At 46.1% G+C, this 18,413-nt stretch overlaps 1 protein-coding gene, 1 long non-coding RNA gene and 1 pseudogene across 2 annotated transcripts; 2 read left to right on the top strand and 1 right to left on the bottom strand.

The window, feature by feature from the left end:
• Window positions 1-1,048: 1,048 nt before the first annotated feature.
• LOC148121000 (interferon-gamma-inducible GTPase 10-like) lies at window positions 1,049-7,998 on the bottom strand. The gene is made up of 2 exons (XM_087910688.1): window positions 7,839-7,998; window positions 1,049-3,428 (listed from the first exon to the last, which is right to left on the bottom strand). The coding sequence occupies exon 2, from the start codon at window positions 3,407-3,409 to the stop codon at window positions 2,147-2,149; it is 1,263 nt and encodes a 420-aa protein (XP_087766814.1). The 5' UTR covers window positions 3,410-3,428; window positions 7,839-7,998; the 3' UTR covers window positions 1,049-2,146.
• On the top strand, window positions 6,923-11,115 carry LOC148120999 (uncharacterized). Its single transcript, XR_015738887.1, has 3 exons — window positions 6,923-7,032; window positions 10,582-10,674; window positions 10,791-11,115. It is a non-coding gene; the product is annotated as an uncharacterized LOC148120999 (long non-coding RNA).
• Window positions 11,116-11,418: 303 nt separating this feature from the next.
• LOC148120998 (small ribosomal subunit protein mS29 pseudogene) lies at window positions 11,419-12,909 on the top strand (annotated as a pseudogene).
• The last annotated feature ends 5,504 nt before the right edge of the window (window positions 12,910-18,413 follow it).

The following is an 18,413-nucleotide window of genomic DNA, read 5'->3' as shown; positions in this document are numbered from 1 at the left end:
ACTGATTGTGATTACTGATTAGGTGCAGTTATTGACAGTTTCTGATTGTAAAGATGGTATGTAAACAGAGTCTGTTCTTACAGTTCCCAGCCACCTTGACCCAAATAATCACACAGAAACAGAAATCACACCAAGCACTGCTTGGCCAGCGGTTTAAGTATATTCCTTGCTAGCTCTTATATCTTAAATTAACCCATTATTATTAATCTGTGTATCATTTGAGGATGTGACCTACCAGTAAGGTTCTGGCACCCTTCTCCTTCAGCAGCTACATGGCTTCATCCTGACTCTGCCTCCTTTCTCTCTGCATTCAGTTTAGTTTTCCTGTCTGGCTCTCTTCTTCCCTGTCATAGGCCAAAACAGTTTCATTATTAATCAATGGTAATAAAGCAATCTCTCCAACAGTGAGACCTGAAAGTTGGAGTGTCTGTGGGATGTCCAGATTCCCATCCAGCTGTATCCACTCACCCATTTGGTTAACCCATCCTGGATCAGCCAGGATTCTGCCTACCTCAATTATCATATTACCTACACAGCACCTCCATCTGGTATGTCTAGGAAGATCCCAACTGTGTAAAGGCAGCTGAGCCCCAGATCCCTCCCCTCACATCAGCTCCTGCCACTCCTCTCCATGTCAGGTAAGGGTGATGCTGCCCTCCCAGTCACACAGGGGTCACCCACACAATCCTTCCTCCCAGCCTCTCCGCTGCCACCATTGCTGCTATTCCATGTTTATTCCCAAAGCCGACACTTCCGTTCTCATCACTCCCTCCCGACCACTCCTAACCAGACGTTCTTTGAAGCAACTCCAGTGTCCTCTCCACACCCTGTCCATCCCCTGCATCAGATTTCCGCTGTTCCTGCAACTAGCCAAACCTGTTCTCACATTAGTGTGCAGTGTTTCTAGCTATAGACACACCCAGTGTTTGTCCCCCTGACCTCTTACATGCCATGTTCTTTCCTGGGTCTTTTCCTGAAGGCGACACCCCAATCCATTTCTACATACAAGGACTTCCCTCCTGGACCCCACATTAGACACGAATACCCATTTTCACAAAGAGATCCTTTATTAATGGGGGGGGGGGAGTAAAAGTAGATGCTTTCTGACTCATACAGAAAAACAGCAGAAAATGGCCTTGCAGATGTAATTTTTAAGAGTAGAGAAAGGGGAGGCCTGTTTTAGAATGGGCTAGGATGCCGTGGTAAGGGAAATAGGAAACAAGGGAGAAGGGGGAGGGGAAGAGGGAAGGGGAAAGAGAAACTGTCCCAGAGGGACAAAGAACAGCCTCCGGATAGAGAAGAGACACATAGGCAAATGGTGGTTTCTAAAGGTGAAATGAGAAGCCCCGTGTTACAATCAGGTGTTTAGTTTTAATTGGGCATGTTAATTAGGCGAGTGAAAGGGGGCTCTTGATTGCTGGACTTCAATACTTTGCTACCTGGACCTTGGTAGTCAGCCTCGGGAGGAGGAAGTGAACGAATAAAGGTTCACTTGGTGGCTAACTTTAGGAATGTAATCTAATGGTTTTTAGCAAGGCAGAGGGAATGGGAGAAAAGGACAATGCCTGTCAGAGCCACACACTTCAGTGGGCTAGTGTCCCTTCATCTCCTACTTCACTGCTTTATCTTGTCACCACCTCCTGGCTATGTTGCAGTTTCCCACAGCGAACATTTTGCAATTCCGTTAGCGGTGTTCTCATATTCATGAGCATCCTTACGCTGGAGAGCAGGGCGCTGAGATGATAACTGAGAAAGAATTGGGAAATGGTAATATATACAATATATACTCCTCATCTTGTTATTACAAACTGTGTTTTGTTTTGTTTTGTGAGGTTTCTTTTTTGCCTTTGTTCTCTCTTTTTATATATATATATAAATGGGTCAGAAACAGGTTCTGTCTTGGCACAGAGAATAGTTGAAAGCAGGTGATGTGTTACTGCTGGAGATCAAGCATAATAAACCATGGACAGAAAAAAGAGGCTATGGTCACAAAACAACTCACGGGTGACAGTGATTTCCAAAGGATAGCAATGGACTTCCTTCACCGGACAGACATCTTAGGGAAGAGCTGGCCTGGGAGTTTGGAGGAAGGACACCCCCATTGCCAGCTTGGATACACAAGCCCTGAAATTCGTTTACTGTTTAGCTAGGCAGTATTTCCTGCTTTTATCATGTTCAAGAGACACTTAGCATCATCAGCCACCATGTCAAGGAATTTTAACCGTAGAATGTAGACTTTCAAACCCTGAATGACAGAAGACCCAGGACCTCCTTCCACGGCATAAAAAGACTCAGCACCCTTCACGATTTTTGCTGCTATGCTGTCATCCTTCACAAGGGACCAGAAATCCAAGCACTTGAGGGAGCCCCTGATGTCTTCCACAGACGTGCCCAGCTGTGCAGCAATCTCTTCAATCGATTTATCATCCAAGCCAAAATACCGTCGGTAATCCTTCAAGCACTGTTCCTGTTCAGGCAAGTTGAAGCCATTCAAGAAGGGCATGAAGGGGATGAAAGACTGAGCTGCTGACTTCAAGGCCTCCAGCCAGATCTTCTCCTTGAGAAAATTTCTCTTTATCTCAATGGAAGCATCAGCGATATTGGGCAGCAGCAGAGCAAACGTATGGCGCTTGTGCCCGGGGAGCTCCATCAGTAAAGTTTCCTCCAGCTTTGGGAAGTCGAAGTCAGCCAGATCAAAGTTGGAGATCAAGAAGATGCGCGGTTCAGACACTCCAATGTCGCTGAGATTAGCCAGACAGTAGTCTCGGATCTGCTGAAGGACCCTCTCCTTTTTGAAGGTTGTAGGCTTAGTTTTCTCTTCGTTATATAAGTCACTGTCCACTTTGGTTCTAACAAAGTAGAATTTCTTTCCCACATCCTTGATTTTCTGGGCCAGGAGAGCATCATTGACACTGAACCGAGAGGAAGAAATGATGATGAAGAAGTCATAGCTAGCAAACTCCACTTTTTCTAGGTAAGTGTCTGAAAGGAAATTGGGAGTCCCGGTTCCAGGCAGGTCCCAGAAGGTCACTTGGGGATATTTCGGATGTTGATAGGGGGTTCTGTGCATAGTAGTCTCCACAACCCCAACAGTAGCTGACTCCTCTGCTTCGTGGCTCAGCCCTCGGAGGGCATTTATGAAGCTGGACTTGCCAGCCCCAGACTCCCCGATGACAGCGATCGCCAAGGAAGCCTTTTCTGCGGCAGCCAGTGCTTCCTGAATCTGGCCCACCAAGTCACTCAGTTTTCCCTCCCGGATGGCCTTTTGAATACAGCCGAGAGTTTCTGGAGAGAGTATGCCTCCTACCTTACTGACTAATGCAGAGTAATGAGGCAGGAATTCCATGGACAGTTTTTGGAAATTCTTTCCAGAAGCATTCTTCAGGAAGGCTGAGATGAAGTCATCCATGACCACTGCCGCAGAAGGTCTGGGCGGAAGGAGAAAGACCAGAGAGGTCAGGAGAGTGGAGTGGCAACACAGACACCCACCCGCTCAAGACACACTGGCCCTGGGGGCCACTTCTCTCCTCTCAGACTGATCCCTGTCGCTGTGATTCCTTTATATTCCTGTCACCCCTGGAGAAGGAACACCAATTTTCTGCCTTGTTGGTTTCTGTGTCTCAGATTCGGGAGAGGGTAGCCATCCTTGCAGTGTCAGAAACATGATCCCGAAGATGTCCACACCCTAACTCCCAGAATCTATGACTATATAATTTACACAACTAAGTGAGTTGGCCATTGTGATCGACAGTTTTCAGAAGGAAGTCGATACTTTGCAGTATCCAGATGTGTTCATTTGCGCATTTAATTTGAACTAATTTTGGATTTCTGGCTTCTAAAACTAGGAGAGAATAAACTTCTGTTGTTTCAGTTGCCCCTTAAAAACTGCTCATATGGTCAAGATCATGATGGGGAAACCCACAGAGACAGCTGACCTAAGCTTGTGGGAGCTCAGGGACTCTGGATGGACAGCTAGGGAGTCGATATAGGACTGACATAGGCCCTCTGTATCTGGGTGACAGTTGGGTAGCTTGGTCTTTTGTGGGGCCCCTAACAGTGGGCCCCACAAGAACATGAACACAAACTGGCTCTTTGGGTTCATCTAACAGAGAACAAATGTCTCCTGCTTCATGCAGATGCTTCAGAAACACTGTTCAAAAGGAGAAAGACTTTCAACTCTCAAACAAAACAAAATAAAATGAACATACTAATTTTACCGTAGCCTATAATCCTGACTAGTCAGGAGGCTGAGGCAGGAGGGCGGCAAGTTCAAGGTGCACCTGGGCCCCAAAGTGAGTTTGAGAGCAGCTTGAGCAAATCAGGAAGACTCCAGCAAAATTTAAAACACATAAATCAAGCCACCCTGAGGCTGTAGGCAGGCGCCTGCCTTATGTAAACAAGCCCAGGACAAAGGAAGGCCTGCCAGGTCCTTCTCCTGCCTCTCTGGGACTGCTTCTTGGGGAGAAGTGGCCTCGCCATGGAAAATCTGAAAAAAAATCCCTCACCACTACTGAAAAAAATAAGGTGAGGGAGCCCAGATTTTGCATACTGGCTTACATACATGAACTCTACGTACAACTTTATGAACAAGGAACGGACCCAGAAGCTGGGGAAGCAGGAGATGCTGGCCTTCCAAAGACGTCCCACTGAGACGGCCAAGCTCTACAAGAGAAGTTGAAGGTCTCATTGCTGTCTAGGATGTGCAGTGAAATTACTTCGTGCAGCAATGTGGAAGATGTGTCCTTCTCGAGGGAATTAATGACACTGTAGCTGTGTGAGTCAGTGGAAGTGGATAGCAGAGAGAACGAAGAGATGTGTCTCCAGTGGACAGCAGAGAGAACAAAGGGATGTGTCTCCCGTGGACGTGGACAGCAGAGAGAAGGAAGAGATGTGTCTCCAGTGGATGTGGATGGCAGAGAGAACGAAGAGGTGTGTGTCCAGTGGACGTGGACGGCAGAGAGAACGAAGGGATGTGTCTCCAGTGGACAGCAGAGAGAACAAAGGGATGTATCTCCCGTGGACGTGAACGGCAGAGAGAAGGAAGAGGTGTGTCTCCCCAGTGGGTCTCACCACTGTGTTCTTACTGGCCCCTTGCTTTGCTGCTGTGTTACGTGTTCCTCATTCATAGCGACAGCCAGTCTGCCAGATGTGCGCCTCTGCCGTGCCTGAAGTTAGCGGAACCTACTAGTTATGGCAGCAGATTTGACAGAACAGAAAAAGAAACTAAGAAAGAGAATGAGAAATGCATACACATGTCACAAAAACTTAAAATAGTAAACCATAATATGCAACTAGGAAACCAAAAAAGTTTTTTTAAAAACAAAACAAAACAAAAAAGCTCAAATAAAGCAATATGTGATTTAAAAAAAATCCAAAATAAATAAACCTTTAAATTCATTTTGTGTTGGCCATCTATTGCTGGGCATGGGGCCTGCCCTTAAATTTAAAAACGGTTTGTATAACCAGTGAGATCCAAGTATAACTTGGAGAAATGAATTTTTCCTTTGCAAGTGATTGTTAATTGCAGAGAGCTTCTTGGTTGGGAACAGGAGCTCACTAGTCTGCTTCCCCACCTCAGGGCTGGGAGCTCAACTGGCTGGGACCTGTGCAGGCCGGGTACCTGCTGCCATAGTTGCTGAGAGCTCATGGGTGCTCAGTCCTGTTGTATCTTAAAGACACTACTTTCTTTCTTCCTTCCTCTCTTCCTCTCTTTCTTTCTTTCTTTCACCTAATGAATCTTGAAAGGCTATGTAATCACTAAATAAGTATACTATAAACAATATACCATATTTTCTGAAGAAGTAAAAATTTTCAGTTCAATAAACAAAATCTTCATTTGTGTGCATCAGGAATTTTAAGTATGCCTCTCTGAAATACCAGTGTGCTTATCTTTACTCATAAGCCCTAAGTCACCAAAGTGGGTTTTCAAAAATAAATTCTGAAAAATCCAGAACACTATTCAGCTCTGTTCCCATAACAGAAACCCAATGGGCTTTTTTCTTTTTCTTTTTTTTTTTTTTGCAAGGCTAATGCAGTTTTAATCTGTTTTATTGATTCTTAAATTTTGTTTTATTTGACACCAATTAAATGACAGTAGAGGCGTCTGGAGAGTTGGACAAGCCACTGAGAGCACTCGCTGCTCCTCCAGAGGACCCAGGCTAGGTTCCAGCACCCACAGTCTGTAACTCTAGTCCCAGGGGTCCGACGACCTTCTCAGACAGCACCAGGCACGCACATGGTACACACACATGTGCACAGGCAAAACACTTAAACACAGAAAACAAAAATGCATACATCTTTAAATGACAGTAGAAGCATTAATTTTCTGTGTAGCATTTTGTTACCATGAAGGTTTTAATAAGGCTTAGAATATTTAAATAGTCACCTTCTCTGCTGTCTTTAAACAAACATCAGCTTTGGCTAAGTACCATGGTAAGTGCACAAGGTCACTCACTCTCAGCAGACCATTCTGAGAGACAACAATTTGTGATCAGCAATTAATTGATAATAAACAGTGCAGACTCTGCATTTTCTTTCTAAAACCCAAGCACATGCCTTCTCTACAAAATGTATATGGACTCCTAGGTTTTATACATTTCTAGGTTATCTAGATCTGAAACAATTCAGGAAATTATATTAAGAAAGGATCTTGTTTACAGAAAATTTTAATGTATAATTTCTTTACTGTAAACCTATTTTAGTACATACTTAAGTAATGTTTTAAAACCAAACAATGACACGATTGCCATAGTATGCACACTGTCTGTGGCAAAAATACACCCATTTTAGTGGTAATGAAAAGAAAAACGGGGCAAGAAGATGGGTAAGTGGGTGGAAACGCTTGACGTGCAAGCCTGGCCACCTTTACTCTCTGGAGCCCACATCAAAGGCCAGATATGATGATTCACTCAGTAACCTCTGCTCTCAGATAGGAGCCGCAGGAGAAGGAAGCATGAAAGTCACAGCCCAGCTACCTAGAGTACACAGCGCAGCCACAGAAACAAGAGCGACCCGGTCTGCATAAGGGAGAAAGTAAGTCTGCTGCCCCAAAATTGTTCTCTGACCACTACAGATATGCATTAGCACTTGTGTGACCACACACACACACACACACACACACACACACACACACACACACTTTTAAGTCAAAGATATAAAAAAAAAAATAAAAGGGCTGAAAATGTAGCTTAGCCGTCGAGCTCTTCCCTCGTGTGTGGGAAGCCCAAGGTTCAATCCCAGCACAAAGAAGGAAGAGGACACAAAGAGAAAGAATGGGAGGACAAAAACCAGGAGGAGGAAGAGCAGGGAGAAAGAGCAGGAAGAGGAAGACGAATTGTTTTATCTCTGATTACTAATGACACAAGGTGAGTGCTAGAAAGAGCGGAGGTCTGTGAGCATCTTAAACAACAGACACGTTTGCTCTCAGGTGTGTTCTCTGAGTGTGAAAATGGAAAATGCTCTTATAGAGCAGGGCGGACATCATCAGACCTCGGCAAACAGGAGCGATGTTGAAACATTACTTAGAGTTTTGCTAACTATGGAAACCTCACAGAGTTGTGACCATAGCTCCCTGGCAGTGGAACACTAGACTCAGAACAGGCAGCTGTTTCACAGTGAGAACTTCACGAATTCCCGGAGAGTCACCCATAACCATTCTGCTCGGTCCAAACTTTTCCACAACTCCACAGCACCAGCGGCACCAAACAGCAGCTCCAGACCCACGGCTCCCTTCTGTATAAAGATGACGACATGACTTGTTGCTTAGCCAAGCCAGCTCTGCCCTCTGCCCACAGAGCTGACACCAGGTCACTGCCGAGGCAAAGGCTTTTCTCACTCACCAGCTCCAAAGAATTTCTGCTGTAAATAACCAGGGCCAGAGCTTCCACAAAAGCTGAAAGCCCTGAGTCTGCTGCTCACTGCAGCCCAGAGCACAGTTGCCAAAAGCTGCACAGAGCTGCCCTCCTTATAAGGAGAGCAGAGACCGGGAGAGCAGAGGTGGGGAGGGTGGGGCCTCTGTGGAGAGTGGAGCAATGAGCCCAGTGTACAGAGAGGAGTGTTCTGAGGAATGTTCTGCAGCTGTCTCTGTCGATAGGCGGAGCTGGCTGGTGGGTAGACATTTTCAGGAAACAGAAGTGAAACTTAACCTCTCTGTGTGCATTCTGGGCAGTATAAACAGTTCCGGGAAAGAGAAAATGAACAGTTTATGCCTTCAAGATGGAAAAAAAGCTGAAAGATTCTGGGTCAGGAGGCGGTTCCCTTGAGGCATGTGAGGGTGTCCCTTGGCCAAAATTCCTGAGGAATGAGCTCTCTGAAGCCAAAGGAGTCCTGGGGACAGGGAAGAATGCTGGGAAGAGTTTCCAAAAACACTAGTGAGTGAGAGAAACAGGTTGCCCTGCCTCATTGTCTGTTTTCTCAGGAGCACTATGACTGACTATCCTCATTTCAACCCAAGGGCACACATGAGCGCGGGGTCTTACAGAGTCCAGAGCCATCAAGACAACTCAAGATCGGGGATCAGATCACACATCATGAAAGATTGGAGTGTTTCTGGGGAGCTCATAGTACTACATAAGATGGAACTTTGAGAAGTCTGGGTACTCCCTCTGACCCTTCTTCAGTGAGTAGGAAGGCCATGCAGAGCAGAGGGGATGGTAGAACTTGAGGAAAATGAAAAGGTCCAGCTGCTGGGTTGTGGGGAAACCCTCATGGGCTCCCTGGATATTTGGGGGCTTGTAGGTGTAGAGATTGCTGATGGGGGAGGGGAGAGAGCATAAGAAGTTCCTCAGCCTCACCAGCCCTCCCTCAATGCTGTGAACATATTTTTTCACAGCTACAGCCACAAGCCTCTTGTCGCCTGGGTTCATTCTCTAGGTCTTAGATCTCCAAAAACCCTAAGACGGTGTGTTCTTCTAAGTTGCCTAGACCCTGCAGACGATCCTACCAACCAGACAAACGCACCCACTGGTGGAATAGTGGCAAGACTGTCTATGGGAGTAACCAACAGCTCTCCGCTGGATCGGAGGCCTGTTCCACAGAAGGAATTTACATCTGGTACTGAAAACATGGTTTTTTTAAATAAAAAAAAAAAAGAAGAAGAAGCCGGGCAGTGGTGGCTTGTGCCTTTAACCCCAGCACTTGGGAGGCAGAGGCAGGCGGATCTCTGTGAGTTCGAGGCCAGCCTGGTCTACAGGAGCTAGTTCCAGGACAGGCTCCAAAGTCACAGAGAAACCCTGTCTCAAAAAACTGCAAAGAAGGAGGAGGAGGAGGAGGAGGAGGAGGAGGAGGCTCGAGAGCTCATTGGTCCAAAGGGAGGACCCACTATTTTCCTAAGCAGCCCTCTTGCCAAACTGCCTTCTAAATATCTATATTGGTATTTTCAGATGTGTGCCACCCTCAGCCTTAGGCAGAGGATCTTCTTATTCTAGTGGGTGGTAGTAACTGCAGAGATTCTTACTCTTCAGAGTGCTAGGAAACAGTGATTAGGAAGGTCTGCCGTAGATGGAGCACCTACATTGATCCTCCCTTGATCTTTAAGGCTCAGGAAGATCACAGAAGAGCTGGAAGAAAACTTCTAAGAACTAGAGAATAAAGAGGAGGAGTAAAACAATGTCCCCTGGACCTGGCATGGCTGTTGTACGTGAGCTCCCGGTCGCCATGCTTACTCTATTAAGATCCTCACAAGATCTAGTCAGTTAAAAATGTCAGAATATTAACTAATATCATTGGTGAAAATAGCTGTAAAAATCTTCAGTTAAAAAAAAAAAAGAGTACAGAAAGTCCGGGCTGATGGTAAGAAATCCACGGCCTCCCTGATGCAATTCTCAGGTGGGTTCTAGCCACCCCCAGGTTCAGTCAGGGCCCTCAAGGTCCAAGCTGGCAGAAGACATCCACCACCCACCTGGCGCCTTGTGCACTGGTCAAGTGGGTCCCGTTATGACGAGCAAATTTGTGGTAGAGAAATGGGAAGAAAAGAGAAGCAGAATGGTTCAAGTGCTGTGGAAAGAGGCAGAGAATGGAAGAAATGAAGGCGGTGAGGAGGAGGCTGATGTGGGAGGCCTGCTTGACACCTGGGACCAGGGTGACATCAGAGCCCAGGCTACTGCCAAGAGACATGTCTGGGTCCATGGTACTACCACAGCCAGGGTCTGTGTGGGCATCCACAGTCCGTGTTGCCACCAAAGACCACAGGATGCCCCATGCCTGGGCTGCCACCTGTGGCCATGACGGTGTCCAAGTGCTGTATCACTGCTGGATCCATGCTTGTCTGGGTGGCCTGTGTTACCAACCAGGGCTCTGGTGTTGTCCAAGCTTGGGCTGCTGCCAAGGGCCCTGACTGGGTCCGAGGCCCAGCTGCAACAGTCGTGGCCTGTGTAACCTCAGGGGGGCATAGGAACCATGTATGATGAAAATAGAGAGCCATGCTGAGACGACCCCACCCTTCACTGGCCCTGGGGAAACTAGCCCTACCTCTCAATGGAAACTACAGCAATAGAGCTGGCCCCCAGCAATAGAGCTGGCCCCAGTCCTTGCTGGAGAGCTGGCGCCTGCACTCAGGAGAGTTGGTCTCATCCCTCACCACAGGTGAAGAAGAGCTGACCCTGATGGCATGGGCATTGGGGAGCTGGCTGTGCCCCTCCCCTGAAGCAGGCAGCTCCAGTGACCCAGACTGACCAGGTCAGTTACCACCCATGCCCATAGCCAGACCTTGGGTTGACCCATGCTAACATCTACCCCATCTAGGACCTGCAAGAGTTCGGGAAAGGACTGGTCCTGTGGAATTATACCCACAGGATCTCCACCATTAGAAGCAGTCACAGGATATCCCGGAGGAGTTTCTGAGGATGCAGTGAAGACCCAGTGATGATGGTGTACCAGAAACCAGAGGCCTTGGACCAGAGCAGTGAGTCATTGCAATGAACAACTAGTGAAGCTGATTGGACAAAAGGGTGTGCTCTGTGACACACTGCCCCCATCAGAGCAAATGAGGAGGAGTTGGAGAGGTGGCAAAGAAGGAAAAGCAAAGAGGAATTTTTTTGGTTGTTTTGTTCTTGTTTGGTTTGTTTGATTGATTTGTTTTGTTGTTGTGAACTTTCTTTGTGGGGGACACTGCATGAGTGAGGGGGAAACATGGGGGGTGGGGAGGTGAGCAGAACTAGGGTGCATGATATGAAATTCCCAAAGAATCAATAAAGAAATTATGTTACAGAAAGAAAGAAAATTTTTAAAAATGTGTACAGACAAATCTCAAAAACATTATCTAGCAGGATAAAGTTGTCTTTATCCCAGAGGTGCAGAGATGATTCAGCATATGTAACTCAACAAGTGTAATAAATCATATACATGTACTAAAAACTGATTATCTCAGTAGATGCAGAACATCTTGGACAAAATCCACTACCCCTACATAATAAAAGTCCTAGAGAGGTCAGGGATGATGGAGCAGCTCTTTAATCCCAGCACTTGGGAGGCAAAGTGAGCAGCTAGAAAGAGTCAGAATAAAGGGAGCATACCTCAACACAATAAAAGCTGCACACAGCAAGTCCACAGCCAGTATCATCCTAAATGCAGAAAAACTTAAAGCAACCCCTGCAAACCAGGAACAAGACAGGGTTTCCCACTCTCCGCACTCCTTTTCAAGAGAATGCTTGAAGTACTAGTCAGGGCAATAAGACAAGAGTAGGAAATTAAAGGGACACAAATAGGAAAACAAGTCAAATTATCCCTAATGAAGATGGTATGAGGTCTCAACAATTCCATAAGAAAACTTCTAGATCAACACTTTCAGCAAAGTAACAGAATACAGAATTAACATGACCGGAGCTTGCTTCACAGCTGCAGGACTGACACCACGGATCCAGCATCATGGCAGCAGGAGTACTGGTGGTGGGCTCAGGAGAGCAAAGACAACGCTGGCAGGAGTAGCAAGGCTCTTCTCCAGCATCCAGACTTGGACCAAAGGTGTTTGTTACACTTGAGTGCCCAAGCGTCTCAGTAAAATCAGGTTCTGGCTGAGTATCCCAGAGCTGTTTCCCACACCAGAGACAGTGTCCTGGCTAAATACAGGGAACAGGGTGAAAGTCAACACTGCAGCACCCCCCTCCAGGATCTGAAGAAGGCTGTTTCCTCATGGCCTGCCTCCTCAATATGTGATGCAGGTGAAGACTTGGTGAAGCTTGTCTGATGGTAGAGAAGCCCCCAGCTCTAGAGCTTCTGGGCTTCCTGGCAAATGCTGCTGTTGCCCATCCAGCTGTGCGGTATCTTCTCTTTGGACAGAAGGGAACAGGAAGAAAACCTCAGTCTCGGCCTTGCTGTTCATTTCTGTGTAAAGCATGACCGGCTGATTCTGTATATTCTGGATGCTCATCTTTGGGTTAAAACTGCAGTAGCGTCTTCAGTCCACCTGCAACAAACAGAGCTTTGATCGACGCTTAGAGGCTTATACCTGGCTGAAGACTTTCAAAACCCAGGATGAGCGCTTCCTGAGCTAGATAAAAGTTCAAGAGAAGCACGTTTGGAAGAAGAGAGAACGCACTGAGAAATGCAGACCTCCATGAGATGTTGTTGAGAAAACACGAGCGAGGAATGCCACAGACATCCTTGAGATTGCAAGGAAGGAGTTAAGGAGGCAGAATCCCTTAGGGCTCTTTCACCTCCTGGTGGCAGAGGATGGAGTCAATGCCTTCTGGGGAAGGTTGAAGGTACAAAGAGAACATAGGACCCTGATTGCCCCGGAAGAACTAGCCCTTGCCCACAACCTAAGGAAAATGGTGGAAAATGATTGGCGTGGAGGTGCAATCATGTTGAGTTTGAGCTGAACTGGGTCTCTCTTTAAGTCCTCAACGTCCAGCTCCAACAGAAGAGGAAGGAAGGAGCTAAAGTCCCTGAGAAACTTTAACGGGGGCAGCTGGGGCCGGGGGTGGGGTACTCTGTGCTTGCTTGTCAGCACAGACACAGTGCAGCACATCTGGAAGACGTTTCCTTCCAGCTCCCTCACATGAGGAAGTTCCTAGGTACACAAATGGACCAGCTGACCGGCAGTGAGGGAACAACAGATAGTTCATCCTGGCTGGAGCAGCTGGGGACATCACATCTACAATCAGGAAATAGAGCAATGGATTCTTCCTAATGCTCAGGTCACTTTCTCTATTTTATCCATCCTGGGATTCCCTACTGAGAGAATAGTCTGGCCCACAGAGAGGATAGTTTCTCCTACATCAGTTAAAGCAGCCAAGATAATCCCCCATGGGCATTCCTCAGAGAGCCCATCTTCCAGGTGTTTCTAGATATTGTCAAATTGGCAATTAATACTGACTACCACAGATATAAACATGTAACTATTATATTTATGTAGTCAGAATTTCCATATCCTTAAGCATTTTTACAGAAAATTTTGTCAATATTATGTGGACATATTGACAGAATTCTTCAATATGTTCTAACCAAATATACATACTTTTGTTACTATTACAGCATCATTTCTTAGTTTTGGTGAGTTTCGGCACTTCGATTTGCTTATTATTGATATATCAGAGGGTAATTTTTGAATTTCTTATTGTTAGAGAATTTCGTGTGTGAATATAATTTGTTTTTATGAAATCTACTCCATTGTTCCTCTCTATAGTTCCTTCCCCATCCCCACTGCCATATTTCTATGTCACCTTCACATGCTCTTTTTTTTTCCTTTTGAGGAAGTCTCACTTTATAACGACTTGTTTGCTTAGAACTCACTATGGAGACAAGGCTGGCCTCCAGCTGAAAGATCACCAGCCTCTACCTCCTGAATGCTAGCTTTAAAAGTGTGCCGCCACATCTAACAATGTGGTTTTTTTTAAAGCCCACTGAGACCACTTAGTGCTGACTGTTTGCACATGGGTGCCGGAGCAGCTACTGGATGGTGGGTAGCATCTCTGGGGACACATCCCCGAGAAAACGGATTCTCCCTTGCCCAGAAGCCCCCAGTTGCCAATAGTCCTCAAAAAGGAATGGGACTTAATTAGCTCTTCTCCCAAGCATGCTACGGCTCTGCAGGTGTTGTTCATGCTGTCACAGCCTCTGAGAGTTCATGTATGCAACACTCCCACAGTGCCCAGCAAATAGTGTTTCCCTGAAGATGTTCCCTACCTCCAGCTCTTACAGTCTCTGTCTCCCCTCTTCTGTAGTATCACTCGGTCATGCAGAGAGGAGAGGCACAGAAATACCATTTAGAACTGAGCACTTCACTATCTCTTATTCTTTGAATATGAGAGCTTCTCTGATAAGAATTGAAAGATGTACAAGTCTATGAGTATAAAGATGAAGACTTAAGAGACATTCATTACTATGTCCTTTTAGTAGAATAATAGTATTAGATTCTCCCATTAGGGCCTGTGTCCTAGCCAGCTATGGTTTTTTTTTTTTAGCTTAGTTAGCAATACCAGACATGAGTCTGGTCTTGTGACACAGGCTTTACATGTAATCAGAAATCCCTGACTATTCCCATAACATCTGTGCCACTGTTGTACACATATCTGTTGGGTATATCTAGGCAGAGCACTCATTATTGTAATTTGCAGGAGTCACAGCTGGGTGATACTGCTGATTACTGTTCCCTCCAGCAGCATGCATGGAACCTTACATCACTATGAAAACTAACCAGGAGGGATGAAGCTCCAGCTTGATTTCTCCATGTCCTATGACTCAATTGAGTGGTGCCTTCAGCAATAGGATCTTACTGTCAAGTTCTGGAGAGTAACCAAGAGCAACAACAATAACCTATAATGTTTAGAAGTCTATGGGATCCCAATAGCCAACAACCTAAAAAGAAGTAACCTATACTTCACACTGAGCTTTTTATTTGGTAGCCTATGGTGTCAGGGAGAGGCACTGTCCTCTCCATTGTAGGGTGGCTCCATTTAAACTCATTTTCATATTTTATGAATGTTCCATAGGAATAGGCTCCCTGTGGCTTTTTCAACGATCTTCAGCGTTAGTTGTCCCTCCCTATATGCCCTCCTCTTGTGAAGGAACTTGTGCCAATACCTTCTTCTCCTTCTAGATTTTTTTCTCTTGTGGCATTATGTTCTTTTCTTTCTATTCCATTGTTTGTAAACTCTGGTAGCTTCTACAGAACAGTCTGGTGTCCACTTGCCTGCCTCTGTGTCCTATTGCAGAGGCTTCACATAACCAGTACTGTGGCCTCAGGCGGAAAATGAGCACGTGGACAGTTGTCCCCCACCCATCTCCCTGTAATACGTACCCCTGCCTTGGTGTGTAGAACAGCCCAGTGACTGATCTTAGCTCCATATTTAATCCATCTCTACATTTTCAACATTTATCATCATGGAGGAAAGACACTGGCTGCCATGTCGGAAAAGGAAACGTTCAGCAACTGACATGTTCTGTTCTTGGTAAATCTGTCACTGAGCATGCGATAGTTGTGTTCTGAATACAACAAGTGTTCCTGCATATCTCCAGCACATGTAACCAGACATGAAGAACAGATCACTAACTCAAACTGTGGCATTTCCCCAGCTCCCTGGGGTTTGAGTTTGTTCTAGATCTGCATGGCTGTGCAAGTGCGGACAGTGGAAGGTTGAGGCCATGGCCTGGGCTTCTATCTGGTTATCTGAAGCACACAGTCCTCCTGTCTCCTTCCATACACAGAGTCATGAAATTAATATATATCTGTCTTTGAACTAACCACAGCTCTTCCTTGGTTTCCTTGTGGGAGTCAAAATATAGTTGTAGCTATTGAAAGTTTGGGGTACAGAGCCTGGCTTCCGTGACTCAATTATATGGCGATGTGTCACAATTTCACCAGGAAGATTCTCTGTGATTTGAAAGGGGGAGAGAGGACACTGTCTGTCTTTATCTCTGCAGCAGCAGGGGACCAGTGCAGAGTATTCCTAGGGCACCTGGGGGGTCCATGGTACAGAGGGAAAAGTGAAGCAGGAGTGAGCTGCAGGCCTCAGTGTCTCAGAGAAGCCTCACCTGCTTAATTCAGAGCTGAGACGTCTCTGAGAGGGACACTATGGTTCTCTCTTTAGTTACAAAGCAAATGATAGGTGACCTCACCATCCTGGATCAAAGACAAAACTGTGTTTACATTCATGTGTGCACATTCTGTGTGTGTGTGTGTGTGTGTGTGTGTGTGTCTATGAGCTGGTATATGTGTCTACTTGTGAGGTAGGTATGTATTCCTATGTAACAGTTGACACAGTACACATAGCTTCTCATAGTACCCTCCATGTAACATGTGTGGATGTGAGAGCACAAATCCCGCACTTTCTTGGAACAGTGACATGCTGTGTGAAGTTGTTAATGATCAAAGTCATATGAGGAAAACCTTTGCTCCTCCCTCTTCTCTTTTTCTCCTTCTGTTTATTCTCTCTGCCTGGAAGCCCCATCTATCCTTCTCCTGACTAGCTATTGGCCATTTGGCTCTTTATTAGACCAATCAGGCATTTTAGACAAACAAAGTATCCCAGCATCACAGAATTAACAATGCAACAAAAAAGAATGCAATTTGTCTTTGCATCTTTAAGCAAACAGTCCACAGCATAAATGAATGTAACACATCTTCAAGTAATATTCCACAACAGTGGTGGACTCAGAGGATGGCACTCAAAATCATGCGGAGGTAAGTCCTCACACGTGGGAGTCACATCTCAGCTCCTGAGCTCTCTCCGTCCTTTCCCACTCCTGTGAACACACAGCCTGGGATTCTGAACCATGGTCTCCTGCCTCCTGTCTCCAAGGTGCGCTGTCCAGCTCTCTGCTCCCAGCAGCTCTAAGGACATATGTTCTTACAAATGGATATTCCTTTGCTCTAGTTTTTAGTTTTCATTCATAAAACACAAAATAAAGACTGACTTCTTACATCTAATGAGGTAACATGGAAGAATGAAGAAATCAAAACCCATATTTGCAGTACTACCAAAATAGGGCAGAAATTTAAAAAAAAAAGGGAAAAGGAAAAGAAAATGGGAATCTGGACTTGAGTCAGGACTTTGAGGACTCTTCCTCGATATGGATCTGCTGACACAGCTCCCACATCCCTGAGAGACTTCAGTGACACTGAGGACCCAGAACAGTAGCACACAAATTAGGCATGACAAGCCAAACCTCAACCATGTGCAAGACATGCTCATACCTAATCACTTCAGAGAGCACAGGGTGAAGGAAGCAGGGCACTGATCAGCTATTAAATATTGTTTTAAAGAAGAGAAGGTGAAGACTTTAAACACACAGCCATCCCAATTCCTTCCACAGAGAGAAGACCCCACACACTGCTTCTAAACAATTAACTGTGAGCACATAACCCACAGGCCTGGGCCCACTGAGGAGACACAACACTGGACTGTGACACCCAATGATTTGTGACAAATCCCAGCTTCAAGGGCAGAATGGGTGGCTCTGGCTGTCCTCTGTGTCTGCACACTACGTCCATTGATGAAGTCCTTCCTGCCTAACAGACTGCTAGCTGCCTGACGCCCGGTTCACTATATTCTGCTCTACCGAGGAGGGTCTCTACCCAGGAGCATAAAGGGGCAAACAATACTGACTGTGAGATATGGGGAGATGTAGCCCTTGTATCCCTTAGCTGGGTGCTGGACTCACTGAGATACAAAGCTCTGAATCTCTCTCCCTAACCCTTGTGTTCCCAGACGCCCACTTAGCACCATGACATAAAGGAAGCAGGACACAGAAACAGCCTGTTAGTCTCCCAAAGCACGAACTAAAACCTGAAAGAAATGTGCACCAGCTTAGCTGAACATGGGACAGGCTCTGTTCTGCTGCCCCCCACTTCTCGTCACTGTCCGGTGGGAATTTGCCAGTCTTCTCCATGAGGACAGTGTCTATGACTGCAGAGTTGTCCTAATCCTTGGAAAGGAACATGGATCCTGCCCCATGCTCACCATATCACTTTTGCTGGGAAAATCCTCCTCCATTCCCTGTTGTGATATCACATGATCGTTGGTGCTTCCATGACAAGGTCAGAACACCCAGTCTCTGAGTGAAGTCAGAAGTTCACTGTCTGCTCAGCTGACTCCAGGCTGTTAGGAGACTGTGATCTCCCCCATCACCTGCATCAGACACTCTTCCACACTGAGACACATGGTGCAGGGCCAGGGTTCGGGCCAGGGTTCTAACCAGACATCCTTCATTGTTCCTGTGTTTTCTTGTTTGAAGACTGCTGATAGGTGAGATTACAGCAAACAAACAAGTAGACAGAGACAGCAAACACAGTGGGCAAGGCCACTCTGAGGGTCTGTAGCCCTCTCACAGCCAGAACTCCCTGGGATTGAAGTGCGATGGTGAACATTGTGTTTGGAGGACAAATTTACTGCATTGAACTTGTAAACACAAAATCGTTTTTAGTTTGTATAAACCTGGAAGACATTGCTGCTATCTTGTATCTTTCCTTCAGCTGG

This window comes from Myodes glareolus, chromosome 9 (genome assembly GCF_982192425.1).
Source record: "Myodes glareolus chromosome 9, mMyoGla1.1, whole genome shotgun sequence".
NCBI classification, from domain to species: domain Eukaryota; kingdom Metazoa; phylum Chordata; class Mammalia; order Rodentia; family Cricetidae; genus Myodes; species Myodes glareolus.
The sequence above is the reverse complement of the archived record's forward strand: the minus strand, read 5'-3'. Positions and strand labels throughout refer to the sequence as shown.

What these genes read in the sequence shown, in the direction of transcription:
- LOC148121000 (XM_087910688.1), bottom strand. Translation starts at nt 3,409, where the DNA reads ATGGATGACTTCATCTCAGCCTTCCTGAAGAATGCTTCTGGAAAGAAT.